This window comes from Nomascus leucogenys, chromosome 13, assembly GCF_006542625.1.
Source record: "Nomascus leucogenys isolate Asia chromosome 13, Asia_NLE_v1, whole genome shotgun sequence".
NCBI classification, from domain to species: Eukaryota; Metazoa; Chordata; class Mammalia; order Primates; family Hylobatidae; genus Nomascus; species Nomascus leucogenys.
Window position 1 is genome coordinate 2,944,341 of NC_044393.1, and position 15,073 is coordinate 2,959,413.

Sequence of the window (15,073 nt, forward strand, 5' to 3'; positions counted from 1 at the left end):
ACCCTTGGGGGTACGAAGAGCATTCCCCTGTCGACCGCAGGCCCAGACCCACACCTGCAACCAGCCCGCTGCAACACAGGCTGCGAGAGTGACATCGATCCGCCCTGAAGCCAGGCTCAGCAGCCACTTTCCTGAGCCGTGTGCAAACCTTCAGCCAGGCTGCAAACACACAGCTGCTGGAAACACAGGACAGGAGACTCCTGCAGCCAGAAATAATATCTTTTTGCATTTCCACAGTCAAGCGGTTTTGGGGAGAGAAGAGACACGTTCTGTAAATGCCGGAGAGTGTCCAGCTCCTCTCTGCGTCCCTCCACATCTCATCAGCAGAGGGAGTGTGCCTCCCCTCTCTGTCTCTGTTGAACGATCCATTCCGCAACGCAGACCTTTAGATTAACAAAATATTTACAATATATCTATGTGATATTATCTGAGCTATAATCCTTGTTAAGATTCTATTTGACAGAGGAAGATAATGGGCGGAGAACAAATGTTCCATATACATTTTAATTCCAATGAAATTGTTCCATGTCACGCTTTACAATATAAAATACCCCATTACTACACTAAAGTGCCTCATTTGCCTTTCCAGTGGGATTGAAACACCCAGCACTGTTTCAAGCCGCCCACCTGAGCTGCACTTTGAGATGCTGGTTACATTTGGCAGACACCTTCCCAGGTAACACGGTTTCTCTCAAGGGATGCAGCCCCTGGGGAATCGGAAGCCAAACATCCTCTAAGCCTGAAGCCCTGATGCTTTCGAAAAGATCGGATTCCCTGGGAGATGGAGAGAAACGGCAGAGTCCCAGGTCACAGCCCCAGAATTCCCAGTTCAGTGGGTGGATTTGTTCCCTTGACTGCTGTAACAGATAACGGAAAGGTATTCTTTTGCAGTTCTGCAGGCCGGAAGTCTGAAATCCCAGTGTCAACAGTGCTGCCCTCTCTCTGCAGATTCTAGGGTAGTGTCCTTCCTTGACCTTCCCACCTTCCAGGGACGCCAGGCATTCCGGACTTGTGGTCGTATTGCTCCAATCTCTGCCTGTGACTTCACAGGGCCTCCCCCTCCAAGTCTGCGTCTTCTCTGTCTCTTGTAAAGACAGTTGTCCTTGGATTTAGGGCCCACCCAGGTAATCCAGGATGATCTCATCTAGAGATTCTGAAGTTCATTACATCTGCAAAGACACTTTCTCTAAATAATGTTACATTTGAAGGCTCTGTGTGGATAGATCCTTTGTGGGCCACTGTCGGCACCCTCCAGTAGGTCTGGGATAGGACCCGGGAGGCTGGCGAGTTTGGCAAGCACTCCCCAGGCAGGCAGTTCCTGGACCACAGTTGGACATCTTACACCTCTGCTTTGCACAGGGAAACTGAGGTCCAGAGAAGGAAGGGCCCTCATCCAATCATCCCTCTCCAGACTCCCCGCCAGCATCTCTCTGCACCCTATCGGGGGCTGCAGCCTGCGTTTCTCCTTGGACCTTCCTGAAAGCGGAAGTCGGGGACTTCATACCTAGCAAACTCACGCACCAACTTTCCTTCTTGCTTTTCTAGGCACATCAGCATAGGCAGCATCTCAACTCACATCTGGCTTTTCTAGGCACATCAGTATAGATGGCATCTCAACTCACATTTGGGTGGCCAGAACAAATGCAAAGCAAAAATTCCAACATTTCTCCAATACAGACACACAAACCCAAGGGCACACTCCTGAAAAGAGACCGGGAAGGCAAGCCTTTCTCCTCTGCCTTCTCCAGAGACAAAGAGAGCTAGGTCCTCCTCTGGGGAGAGACAGAGTGTCCAATACCCACACCCTGGGGCTGGAAATTCATTAAATCATACTCCAAATGGAAAATGCACCCATTCCAGGAGCAAGCACACCTCTCAACACCTGCGGCTGTACCGGGGCATCTTTCCTGGGCTGGGAAGCACCTAAACTCTCAAGGATCAGCTTCCTGTTAGCAAGGTGGGGGCCGCACTCTGGGGCCCTGTGGATATTTATCTGTCATGGAAGGCTTACCTTAATCCTCCCTAAATCCCCACATACTGTCAGCAAGAAAGCACAGTGAATCCAAATGAGGAAGAGTTAGAAGGGCCCAGATCGGAAGCTGCTATGGGCTTCCGAGGCAGTTCACCCTGTAGAGTCCCAAAGCAGCAAATCCCCACCTCAGGACCCACAAGGGACACTGCCCCTCTGAGTCCTAATTATAGCCACTGGATAAGGCAGGTGGCAGGAGCTCCTGGAGCCAGGCAGGAGGGGGTGAGAGCCAGTGGGCTGTGGCTAAGTCCTGGAGCATTCCTTCAGATAGACCTCCCTGACCCACAGCTCACGCCAGGTCACTCAATGGCTCCATGCCTCAGTTTCCTCAACAGTGAAGTGCAGATGCCACCCCGAACCACTGAGGTCTGTGTAAGATTGTGAGGTATGTGTAGGACTGAATGAAGGAACCACTGAGACATGTGTAAGATTGAATGAAGGAGCCACTGAAGTCCGTGTAAGATTGAATGAAGGAACCACTGAGGTATGTGTAGGACTGAATGAAGGAACCACTGAGGTATGTGTAAGATTGAATGAAGGAACCACTGAGGTATGTGTAGGACTGAATGAAGGAGCCACTGGGGTCTGCAGGGTTGAATGAAGGTCACCGCACAGTGTGGGATGCATCGCAAGTCCTTAGTGTGCGGAAGCCAGTGGGAAACTCCCACACACACCTGCTAGGCTCGCTCTGTTGTCAGACATGCATGTGGTCAGCAGAATCACGGTGCCCCAGAGAGGTCCCCATCCTAATTCTGGAGGCTGTGAGCCTGAGATCTTACGTGGCAGTGGGGACTTGGCAGAGGTGACTGAATTAAGACTCTTGCGATGGGAGATTATCCTGGGTTACTCAGGCAGGCCCAGGGTAATCACAGGGATTCTTACAAGTGGAAGAGAAGGATGTAGAGAGAGGCGGATGCGACCAGTGGCCCTCAATGACCCTGGAGGACAGCACAGAGATGTTTCGTGGCTGGCTCTGAAGACGGAGGAAGCAGCCAGGAGCCAAGGAGTGCAGGAGCCCTGAGGAGCTGGGAGGCACAAGGAGATGGATTCTCCCCTGGAGCCTGCAGAAGGAACCTGCCCTGCAGACACCTTGATTTCAGCACAGGGACTGGAGCTGGACTTCTGATCTTCAGAACCACAAGATAATAACTTTGTGTTGTTTAAGCTGCTGTATGTGTGGGGATTTGTACTGCAATAAGAAAATAATACAATTTGTAATCTAAGTAAATTCCTCCTGGAAAAGGCAGTGTGGGAGATAAAAACATTTAGACAAAGTCCCCTGCCCATACCCCATCTGGGGCATGCCTTCTAACTACCTTAAGTTGCAGGTCTCGTGAAAGCGTTAAATGAGAAGACGCATTAGCACATGGTAAGTCCCCCCAAACAACAGCTCCTCCCCTCCTTCCTGGCCCCTGATGTGGGGGTTGCCAGGAAAACGACCTCAGGGGGCACATACTGGGTCAAAGATAATTAAGTAGGGATTTTTGGTTTGTTTTGTTATCTTTTGTTTAAGAACCAAAAGCAGACACCAGCCAGAGACAATACCGGAGGCCACCAGGAGAGGGCAGCCCAGAGCCCGGGCAAAAAGGCAGCAAAATTCTGAGCCTTTTGACTAAAAACAAAGGATTTTACCAGCCCAGCTTCGAAGACACCACAGTCCCACTCTGGGGACTGAAGGAGCCGGCAAATGCCATGAGGTTTTACAAGAACACACTCGGGAGAACTTTATCACCCTTGACGGAAAGAAGCTTCTTTCGGCTTATGGTATTTTTTATAGTGGAATTCACTTGTTGGAAAAATTGCTTCTTCAAAAAGTCAGAATAATAGGCACACTTTTTGAAAAGATGAATGCTTGCTTGCTCTCTCTCTCTCTCTCTCAGTTCATGATTAGTCCTGGCATCTACTTAACCCAGCTTTCAAAGAAAAAAGAAAGCAAGGAAAGGAGGAAGGGAGGGAGTGAGAGAGGGAGGGGAAGGGTAGGGGAGGGGAGAGGGGAGAGGGGAGAGAGGGAAGGAGGGAGGGAGGGAAGGAGGGAGGGAGGGAAGGAGGGAAGGAGGGAGGGAGGGAAGGAGGGAAGGAGGAAGGGAGGGAGTGAGAGAGGGAGGGGAAGGGTAGGGGAGGGGAGAGGGGAGAGGGGAGAGAGGGAAGGAGGGAGGGAGGGAAGGAGGGATGGAGGGAAGGAGGGAAGGAGGGAGGGAGGGAAGGAGGTAAGAAGGAAAAAGCCCTTTCCTTAATTTTAATCCACCTCCATTTGCAACATAAGAAAGTCACAAAATTTCCACATTTTGAAATTAGTATCATGGAGCACACAATACAGGTACGTACATACCAAATACACTTCCTCTGAACTTGGTTATAAATTTCATTGTGATTTTTTAACACTGCAGGGTAGAATTAGAAAAATCATTATTTCCAAAACAAAGAAGCCACAGGTCTAAGCTTATACCAACCCAGTTGCCACGCAGTCCCAGAGTGGAAGCGACCCTGCACCCAGGAAGATCACCCCTGGAGGCAAAGGGGTGTAAAGGGGCTTCACTGCAAGGGGGGTTGGCAGAAAAGGGGAACCCATGTGAACCTTGGAAAGCACCACATCTTCAGACTGTTTCAAGTTATACCAAGCACCTTGCTCTCTCTCAGCTTAGAATACGAGATCTCTGCAGACACCCAGGACCCCGACATGGGCAGAAAGGCCACGGCAGCCTCAGGACCAGCTCTCATGGCATCAGCTCAAGAGAGGCTGTCAGGGAGCCCCGCCCTGGCTGGCCAGCTGCACAGTCGTGGCACTTTCTCTCAATCTGTAACTGGCCTCACTAAGGCTCCTGGTGCCCTGTGTCACAATGTGAGTGTTGACAACGATGGATCCGTGCATAAACCCAGCTCAGATGGAACGTGCTCGGGGCTTCCAGGACCAGCCGGACTCTTCTCTCAGCTGCCTCTCTGCACGGCTTCCCCAGCGCTGGCAGAGTCTAAAATCCGAGAGAGAGCTCTGCTCTGGGACTGCTCGCTGCATGCTCAGAATTGAAAGCTCCCACTGGCATCGCAAAAGCCGCGGGCTCTTCTAATCCCAGGGCTGGTTTTGCAAACCCCCAGTGTCGAGAGTTTAGACCCACTTCAATTGAGCCTTATACATGAGCAACTGCAACCAAGCATTTCCCGACACACTGAGGGCCTCTGTTTACTGCACATACCTGTGTGCCTGGTCACTGCTGGTTTTATGGCTGTGGCCCTGAACATCTGGGTCCGATCCTGTCTGCACGTGATGGCGGTGCTCTAAAACGATCTCCTTTAACATTAACTTGGAGATAGGAATGAGCTAAATGCCTAGGACTGCACAAAGAGGGAAAACAGCAAATCTCATACCCTTAGGCCAGTCTCCAGAACTCACTGATCATCAGTTACTTATCCATAAAATGGGAACAATTTTACCTCCCTGGAAGGGCTTTTGTGAAGGTTAAATGAGATATCATATACCAAGGACTGGACAGAACATAATGTTACTATATTATAATTCTGCAAAGCCTCATGCTCCCTCATCTGAAGACTCATTAAAACACATATTTCTCAAGTGCAAAACCTTAATCTTTAAGTCACAGTGTCAATGAGTTCACACATCCTCATTTCTGTAGCTGGTGCACGCACTGCCTTCTACAATGAAGGGGGTCTGCTTAGCGACAGTAAGCATAGAGAAGCAGCGGTTAGGAAGCTTGCAGGGTGGGAATCCTGATCCACTGACTAAGGAACCACTGACTTAGGAATCTGGGGCAGGTGCAGCCACCTCCTTGAGCCTAGATTCCTCACGGGTAGCAGCAGGGCCACTGACCACAGCTCCCTCTTGAGATGAAAGGCAGAGCCGTGAGAAGCAGCTGCACACAGGGGCACGTGGCTGTGCAAAGCCCAGGGTGGCAGTGTTCTGCCTCGCTTTGTTTCTAACCAGGGCTACCAGGACCCTCTCTCAGCGTGAGATTTGGCCTGCAGATGATGCACCATGCAGCGCTTTCTGTGCTTTATTCCTGGGCCGGTCCTACCTTTTATCTGATAGCAACCACTTTCTAAGGACAGGATATATACTTCCCTTTCTGAACCTCTTAACCCTGGGACCAGGCAAAACTATAACAGGGAAAAGCTGCTGGAAACCTCAAACAATAACAGCCCCTTGAAAAGGCAAGGACCACCCCCAGAGATGGCCAAAGAGATCCCACGGTCTCCATCATGGGCTTTGCGTGCCCATTTTCGGAGATCCCTGAAGTGACCACCCACGGAGGCAGTGGAGGTCTGGGTGCTCAGAAAGAAGTAGCCCTCTGACTTTGACAGCAAGAAAGTCCGGGCTTTAAGCTCACCTAAGCCACCAGTGAGGTCTGAGTCCCACTCAGCCTTCACATAATTCTGCTTCGCTATAGAGACCAAGGTTCCCTAGAGCCAGTAGATATTGTGACCAGAGGCAAAACCCGCAATACATAACTCCTGACTTCCTGGAGGAGGATCACTATGAGATCCAGCAAAGAGTTTACATTCTCTGGTGGGGGTTCAGATAGTCCCGGCTTAATATATCTAAGTGTTCTTTCATCTACTGGCCATAAGACAGTGTTCATTTATTCAACAAACAGTTACCAAGTATTCATGACATGCTCTCTGCAATCCAGTGTGCTAGGTGCAGACACCAATTCACAAAAGGAGCAGAGGAGGGCTTTTAAAGCAAGAGCAAGTGGCCAAGGTCCAAGGAACACTGGAGGGTAGAGGGAGCCTGAAAACCCAGGCTCAGGACAGAGGTTGACTTTGCTAGTGTGCACAGCTTTCCCTAAGTCAGGGAATGCACTAGGCTGCACGTGACAACAAAACCAAGCATGGAGTTTTGACCTTGTTTTTCTCACCACTCAGGAGACAATGAGTCCAGGGCTCTGCCATTGTTCAAGGATGCCTTCTGGGACCCAATTTGTGTTCTACCATCCTCATAGTCACAAAATGGCTGCTTTACCTCAGCCATCACATCTGAGTTCCAGGTAGGAGGAAGAAGTAAGAGCAAAGGGCAGAAGGCATGGCCAGCTCAGTTTGTTCCTTGTTATCAAGAATAAAAACAGCTTTCCCCAAAGCCTAACCTAATAGACTAACCTAATTAGATACCAGTGACCAGAAAGAAGCCACATTGCCACGTTGGTGTAAATGAGTCTAGAGGTGTATTAAACAGGGTACATTGTCAGCCAATGGACTAGCACAGATGAGGTTTGTTGGTGAGGGAGAGAGAGAGAGAGAATCAATACTGGACAGGCAACTTCCAGTGTCTAATAATTCCAGGCATAAGTGGTTGGCTTATCATTAGTGCCACTTACTTGAATATCCATAGCAGCTCCCTTTCTGCTGTGAGTTAACCAAAGCGACTCAGAAATACAAGCAATGTCAGTATTTTCCAGCTCATTCATTACTTCATTTGACTAATACTGACTGCACAGCCATCACGCATTAGGCCGGCGCTGGACATCAAGTATGCAGGGAGATGGGCTGACATTCTTGCCTGTGTATCTAGCATGCTTCTGCCCTGGAAGAGTTGCCTATCTATGCAGAGGTGGTTCAAACCAAACTGCATGGGCAAAGAGCCTATCTTCGACCTACTTGTAAAGACAAGATAATAGTACTTCTGGCCATGCAGTGTGGCAGAAATGGCAGATTCTTAGATATGGATTCCAGACACTGCATCTGATCTCTCTTCAACCATGCCTCTGTCTGAATGCCTTTGTATGCAAATGAGTCATTCACTCATTCAGCAATTCACTGTCTGTCAACTCTGCTTCAGGTACAGCGCTGGGCACTGGGGAAGGTCTACTCAGCATCCATCCTCCTTCTTCCTTCCTAAAACAAAGCCCCAATTCTGTTCTGAGTTGAGCAATTTGGACACCTATCACGTGATGGATTATAATGGATCTAAGACACACATGACAATGCAATTCTCTGCATTCCCAGTGCTCCACCCCCATCAGTTCAGCTAAGAGTGGCCCGTGACCTAGTCAATGAAAACTTCTGCAGGGATTCTGAGAAAGTGTTTGTCTTCCTGGTACAGGGAAGAAATGTAGATGGTGCTACTATCTGCACCTTCTTCTGCTCTGAACTCAGAAGCAATGGCTGGAACCACAGCAGCCAGTTTGCAGTGACAAGGCACTAAATGACACACTAAAGATGGCAGAATGGAAGAAGAGGATTAGGCAGGCACGTGATCGTGTCCCTCGTCTGCTGCTCCAGCATGTGACCACCTATGTCTGCACTCACGGCTATGTAAGAAAAATTTACCCCCATTTATTTAAGATTATGTGAATTGGGTTTTATTCTGTTGGCCAAGAACATCCTGAAATGATATAAATAGAAAACAAGAATGACAGAGCTCTTACTCTCAGAAACCAGAGAGTTTAAGTAAGAGAGACGATTGGCCAGATAATGTAAGTTCTCCAATAAGGAGGCAGAGGGTGGTAGGAGGGTACACAAGATGGTCCTAAACTAATTGAGAAATGGGGAGAGGCAAGGCTTTGCTGAGGACATCACGTTAAGTCATTAGAAACATGCTCCTCTTTCTATTTTCTTTTCTTTCTTTTCTTTTTTTTGAGACAGAGTCTTGCTCTGTCGCCAAGGCTGGAGTGCAGTGGCGCAATCTCAGCTCACTGCAAGCTCCACCTCCCGGGTTCACGCCATTCTCCTGCTTCAGCCTCATGAGTAGCTGGGACCACAGGCTCCTGCCACCATGCCAGGCTAATTTTTTTGTATTTTTAGTAGAGACGGAGTTTCACCATGTTGGCCAGGATGGTCTCAATCTCCTGACCTCGTGATCCACCCGCCTCGGCCTCCCAAAGTGCTGGGATTACAGGCGTGGGCCACTGCGCCTAGCCAAGCTCCTCTTTCCATATTCTGTGGCCCATAGTGTACCCACGTTAATCTGATGATGCCAGGCTCCACCCAATCCCCAGTGAACAGTGTTTCCACTCACCTGTTCCCGCTTCGTTCCAGGATAGAGGGGAGATACGACCCGGTAGTCCTCAGTCCCCACTATGCCACCTAGGACTCTCCCGCCTGTATGAGTTTTCTGCTATGAATCGGGTCTGGGTATGCCTAGACTCCGCCCACCACGCGGGAGAGCAATGCAGGTCACGGTACCAGGCTGCAGCTTCCGGGCAGGCTGGCCATTAATTATTAACAAAGCAGAGAAAAAGACACCAGCTTAGCCATCACCCCAGACTAAACTACGGTTTAGAGAACACTGCATTTTAGCCTAAGGTAAACGGCTTCACCGTCCTATTTTAGATATGACCATGCATCACTGATCAGGGCCATCAGTGAATTATCCTAAAAACAAAACTACAGCATAAGAGTATATGCAATTGCATTCAAATGCTCTCCAGAAAAAGCACAGACAGGGGACACAGGAGCGGCGTCTAGGAAGGCTCCAATCAGCAGCGAAGTCCCGCATTTCCATACTTCGCGGCTCCACTTCTCGGAAGGTTCGTAATACATAGTATTTGCTACCCTATTGGGGAAAACTATTTCCAGCCTAATTAGCATGAAATTTTTAGAATGCAAATGCTTTTCATTTAGACATAAAACAAAATGCCACGACATTTCTTCCATCCATTTATCATAAACAAGTTAATTACTGTGTAACAAATCGCTCCTGCTGGAATCTGTATGTTTGGGGCTGCTGTGAGCTGACTCAGGCAAAGAGAAGGGGCCGCCGAGCAGTCGCTAATAGCTCATGGCCTACTCAGAGGAACACGGCCACTCTGTGAAGCTTCACTCGTCAAATTAAGGTTAAGCTCTCTCCGCTGGAATAACTCAATTATAAGTAGTCATTATCTGTTTAACTTGATTCCTACCAGAATAACAGAAACACCACACTTCCTGTCTCCTCTTCGCACAGACCTCCTCGCCGTGGTCTTGTAGTTTCAAAGTACTCTGCGTACAGAGAGAAATGTCACTGTGCCCTGGTTTCAGTGCCTGTCAGCCTTAGCTCTTGCCTCCATATGTGCAAAATTATTTGTAAGATATAAAACATCTCTTTCTTCCTGAGACTCTACACCTTCAGAAGAACGAGTGGAAGAAAACAGTGAGACGGGGACCCACACAGGCGCAGGAGAAGCAATGCGACTACAGCCCCCAGAGGAGGGGCAGAGAGGACCCAGCATGCCCAGGTGCTCGGGAGATTCTCTGCAGTGCTTCCCTGAACCAGCCCTGGGCTGGGCTGCACATGTAAGTCAACGGGCACTTGGAAAATGAGTCCACACAGTGTCTGAGCTGGTCCAGATTCACCCAGGGTCATGTGACTCTTGGCCCCCCACGAGGTGAACACCACCTGGGCACAGGGGCCAGGCCGACATCCGACCAGTGATCTAGGCTTTCCCACCACACCGATCAAGAGCACAGCGTGGTTTGGCCTGGACCGCTGGGAGTGGAGATCCCCAAACAAGACACCATGAAAGGGAAGAGATGCTTGTTTGAAATCTCACGTTGTGTTGTAGAAAGCATGAGAGTTTGTCATTCTCTTCTGTAGTAAGCAGTATTTATTAATAAAAAGACAGGCATTTTTCTTAAATGCCTGAGTAAAATGGATACTCCAAGATCTTATCATATTTGGCCACATAATCAGAGAGCTTAAGGATGCTGGCTTCAGCACAGCAGGACATGCACACAGCAGACTGCAGTCAGCGCCCCACGAGTTATAAGAGACCGTACAATGCACTGAGAGTGAAGGATCCCCTCAGGCCTTCTCCGGGGGTCCACTGAGATTCTCAGTAAACCAAACGATCCTGAAGATGGCCTACCCGTTCTAACTCCAAAGTGACATACACAGTGCAATTAACAGAGTAGCTCTTGAAAGCTCTTTACTATGTATGCCCTGTTAGATTGCACATCCGTTCTGCTCCTAGGCCAACTGCCTAGAGATTTTTTATTTTTTTGATGAATAATGAGTCAGTAGTATCACGTTTAGATAACAAAACTAAGTCAGAAAACTTGGAATCGGTGCAAAATAAAAATCCTGTCCACATAACCAGGAATCAACAAGGCACGTCAACAAGTTCTGTCTTGAAGGGCGTGGATCTGAAAAATCACTTCACTATATGCGTGAGCAAGTTCACGCACATGCATGCACACGCACACACACACAGGAACCGCTGTCAGTTCTGGAGGGAAAAGTTTACATTCCCTGGGACACAAAACTGGTAGGGCAGTCAACAGTCCTGAATGTGGAAATTTAGCTTCGATACTTTATCAAAAGTCCTCTTCCTTTATCGCTTTGAAATCAACTCAAAGGCTGCCACTTCCAGGAAACTGATGCAGAGAGGAAAGGCTCACAGCCAAGGTGCTCAAGGCACAGAACTGATTTATGTCCCCTCTCATGCAAATAGAAAGTCTAATTAGTTTGTCTTGAAAGGGAAACAGACCAATAAGCAGGATGATCTACTGTCATCTGAGTTTTGAAGCTGTCTCTGACTTTCCCATCACAAGTGTGGATGTAATCCTGCAATTACGATAAAGCTAATTGGTAGCTCCCTCCTGCATGTGTGTTTTCGTGTTGTCAGTGGGGCAGTAATGAAAATGAATGCCACATTTGTGAACAGACCGTCTGTGGGCTTATTTACTGCATTTCCAACAACATCGTCTGCTTTATCATACATTTCAAAGCAGGGATAATTTAAGTATCCAGAACTTCATGCATAAAAATACTTGGTAAGAAGGTCTCCCTCTGCACACTATTTGGGTGATGTTACATCTGAATTACAGTTTGCTGCCCAGGAAATGATTCACTTCACTCAAAAATGACAGGGATTCTGAATCATTCACCTGTTATGCAAAACGCCTTTCAGGTCAACCAATTTGCACCTCGTGGACTTCACCACCATCATTTCACAGAGAGCACAAAGATGAGGCAAGCCTTGCCTCTCCCATCTACATGTTTCCCCCAGGAAAAGCATGGCAGCAATTCACTCCCACCCCTCCACGCCCCGCCCTACCTTGAAGTAGCTTCTCCCCTTCTAGAATATTTTGGGAGATTAATGCCGTGTAATCATCTTCAGAGAACCCAGCCTTGCAGGTCTCTCTGGTTGTAAGATCCTCATTATGGGCCTGAGAACACAAAGGGGAGAGAGTAAAACAATAAGTTCACAGAAATGTAATCCAACCAACATTTATCCAGGGCCTGCTGTGCAAAAGGTCTCTGGCTAAGGGAGAAAGGCTGGCAGGCCACAGTCTCCACCCAGACCCGATATCCCCATCTGCTCCTCTGCTCTCTGGGGATTTTAGGGAGCACTCTGCAGGCTGCAGACCCGGAGCATCCTTCCCCAGCCCCACACACAGCAGATAGGGCATGAAGGACGGACTGTTGGCGAAGCCAGGCCGGCCAGGGCCTTACTGGCAGAGGAGATGCCTAAGGAATGTCCAAAAGGCAGAGACAGAAGACTTCAGCCGCTGCTCCCGAAGCCACTAAGGGCAGGGAGGCCAAAGTGTGGGCGGCTCTGCTCAGACCATTCGCGCTTTGGGCCCACTGCTCTGCGCTCTTGGTAAGGCGGAGGCGGCAGCTTCTTGTCTCCTCCCCAGGTCACCAGGAGGGAGGAGAAAGAGGAGAGAAAGAAAGAAGATTCTCTAGGACTAGGTCCAGAGCGGGTCGAAGAAGGCAGCTCTGCGGGAGGCTGCCGGGGGCTGGGGTGAGGAGGCAGTGGGGGCGCTTCCACCTTCTAGTCTTCAGCCCGCATTTTCACCCTCGGAGCCCCCATCTCCAGCCCAGGCAGGGAGACAGCTCCCCTAACTGACCGGAAAGGGGGTCTCCTCCTGTGCTCCGGAGCTCGCTCGCCTTTCCTGCTCAATGGGGAAGTCTAGAGCCCATGGCACAAGGCCAGGGAAGGATGGGGTGGGCGACAGGGCCCTCTGACCAAGCTTCTAGCAGGGGGCGTGACAGGCAGGAGGAGGTGGTGGAGGGAGAGGCAGTGTGTGCCAGCGGGAAGCCAGCCCCGCTGCAGGAGGAGCAGGAGCACAGCGGTGCTCGGCGCCCCGGCGAGCGCAGGAAGCCCCAGGCGCAGCCCGCACCGGGCAGTGGCTCCTCCCGCCCGCCGCCTCCTCCAGCTCCGCGCGCTGCCGTCGCCCGCCCATGCTTCGACTCCGGAGGCCGCCCCCAGCCCGGAGCTCCAGGCTTCCCGATGCCGGCCCCGCGGAGGGCGCCCCTCTGCCCCCAGCACCGAGGGAGGAGAGCGGGACGCAGGGTCATTCCTTACGAAAAGCTCTAAACCGCGGTTTTCTTCATCGGCCACGAAGCTCCAAATCGCACCCGCAGCCCGGTGGGAGGCTCAACTCGTCCAGGAAAGTTTCGGCCCGCCCGAAGCGTGTGCCCAGCGCACCCCCCAGCGCCCCGCGGCCTCGGAGCGGGCCTCCAGCCGCTGGCACTTGTTTATTTCCGAGGTTACAACAGCGCTGCCCGGGAGGAGGCAACGAGGCCGATCGGCCACGAGAGGGGGTTTCTGCAACTCCCGCCGCCCCTCCGCCTCCGCCTAGGGGCGCCCCCGGAGCCGCCGCGCACTCTGCCCCCGCGGGCCGCGCACCTCGCCAGGCGCAGAGCAAAGCCCGCGATCCGGCCCGCGGGGCTCTGTAGAGGAAGCGGGAGACCCGCTCGCCCTCCCGGGGCGCCCTCCCGCGCCGCGCCCGCCTGGCGTCCGGCTTCCCGGCCCAAGCCCGGCCCCGCTCCCAGCCCCCGGGGCCCCGCCGGACACGCGGGCTCCTGCCCCGCCGAAGGCTCGGGGGTGAGAGTGCCCCGCAGTCCTACCCCGCTGCCCACCCGCAGCGCGGGTCCTGCCGGCACCCACAGAACTGAGCGGCGCTGCGCGGCGGACCCCCAGGCCTTGGGCAGGAGAGGTCGGGCAGGCGCCCCGCACTCCCGGATCCCTGGCCCGCAGCCGCCGGGCGCCCCACGCCTTCAGCCACGGCCGGGGCTGGGCTCGGCAACTCCCGCGGCGCGCGGCTCCCGGGCGATGGAGGGCGCGCCGGCTCCGCCAGTGGGAAGCCTGCCCCATGCAGGCAAGCCGAGCTCCGGGTAGCGGCTACGGGCTTTGGGTGGCCGAGGGAGGCTCGGCGGGTCCGGTGCAGGCAGAGCTCCCCGGGTCCTCCACCGATCCCCACTTCCACCCTGCTCAGCCGCTCCCCGCTGCCCAGGCGGCTTCCCTCTCCTGCCGACCGCAGGCAGCTTCGCCGAGCGCGGGCGCCGGGCTGGATGCAGCGGGGAGCGCGGCGGGGGAGCCCAGGAGAGCCCCGCCGGGTGTGTGCGCGCCCCGCGGGATCCGGGGACGACCTCGCGCTGCCCAGGGCTTCCGAACGGCCGGGGCGGGAGGCGGCAACTTACCCGGAGGGCGCCGGAGAGCGAGAGCAGCAGGAGGAGCACGCCGGCGCCCGCGGTCATCTTCCCCGCCGCCCGCCCGGTGCCCGGCACCGGGAGCCCGCTCCCTGCCGCCGCCACCGCCGCCGCCGAGACCTCCGCCGCCGCTCCGATCGCCGCCGCCGCCGCTCCCCCGCGCCCGCCCGGAGCCTCCAGCCCCGCTGCGCCCGCCGCGCTCGCCGCCCCGGCTCCGGGAGCCAGGCCAAGTCCGGCCGGCGGCGCGTTCCCTCGGGCCGGTGCGTCCGCCGGCCTCGCAGCCGCCCGCGCCTCTGTTCCGCGCGCTCGGAGCTGCAGGTGAAGCCGCGGCCGCCCCGCCGAGGCCCCGCCCCGCCGCCCGGCCCCTGCGCTCGCTCTGCCGACGCGGGCCTTAAAGGCGCAGCGCCCGCGCCCGCGCCTCCCGCGCCGCACCAGCCCAGCCCCGGCCCCCCTGGACGTCTGGAGCCGCCCGGTTGCGGCCGAAGAGGCCAAGGACGCTCGTTTTCCAGGGGAAAAAGGCGCGGGTGTAGAGACTGAAGACAGCGCTGAGGTTTCCGTCCCCACAGCCGCAGCACCCCTTCTAGATGGGGCGTTCCCGCGGTGGTCTTAGTCCGACTTCCCGCCCGGGCCCGCGGTGGGAGTGTGCACTTCCATTCTGTCCTTTATTTTTCAAGTGTCTC

The 15,073-nt window shown here is 53.1% G+C and overlaps 1 protein-coding gene across 1 annotated transcript in view; it reads right to left on the reverse strand.

Annotated features, from left to right (window-relative positions):
* CDH4 (cadherin 4) overlaps nt 1-14,800 on the reverse strand; it is a 676,470-nt gene extending 661,670 nt beyond the window's left edge. Inside the window, exons 1-2 of the mRNA XM_030825780.1 lie at nt 14,385-14,800; nt 12,013-12,124 (exon numbers count right to left, since the gene is read on the reverse strand). Coding sequence (XP_030681640.1) covers nt 12,013-12,124; nt 14,385-14,441 — 169 coding nt within the window. The 5' untranslated portion in view covers nt 14,442-14,800. The remainder of the gene's footprint in view (nt 1-12,012; nt 12,125-14,384) is intronic.
* Between the last annotated feature and the right edge of the window lie 273 nt (nt 14,801-15,073).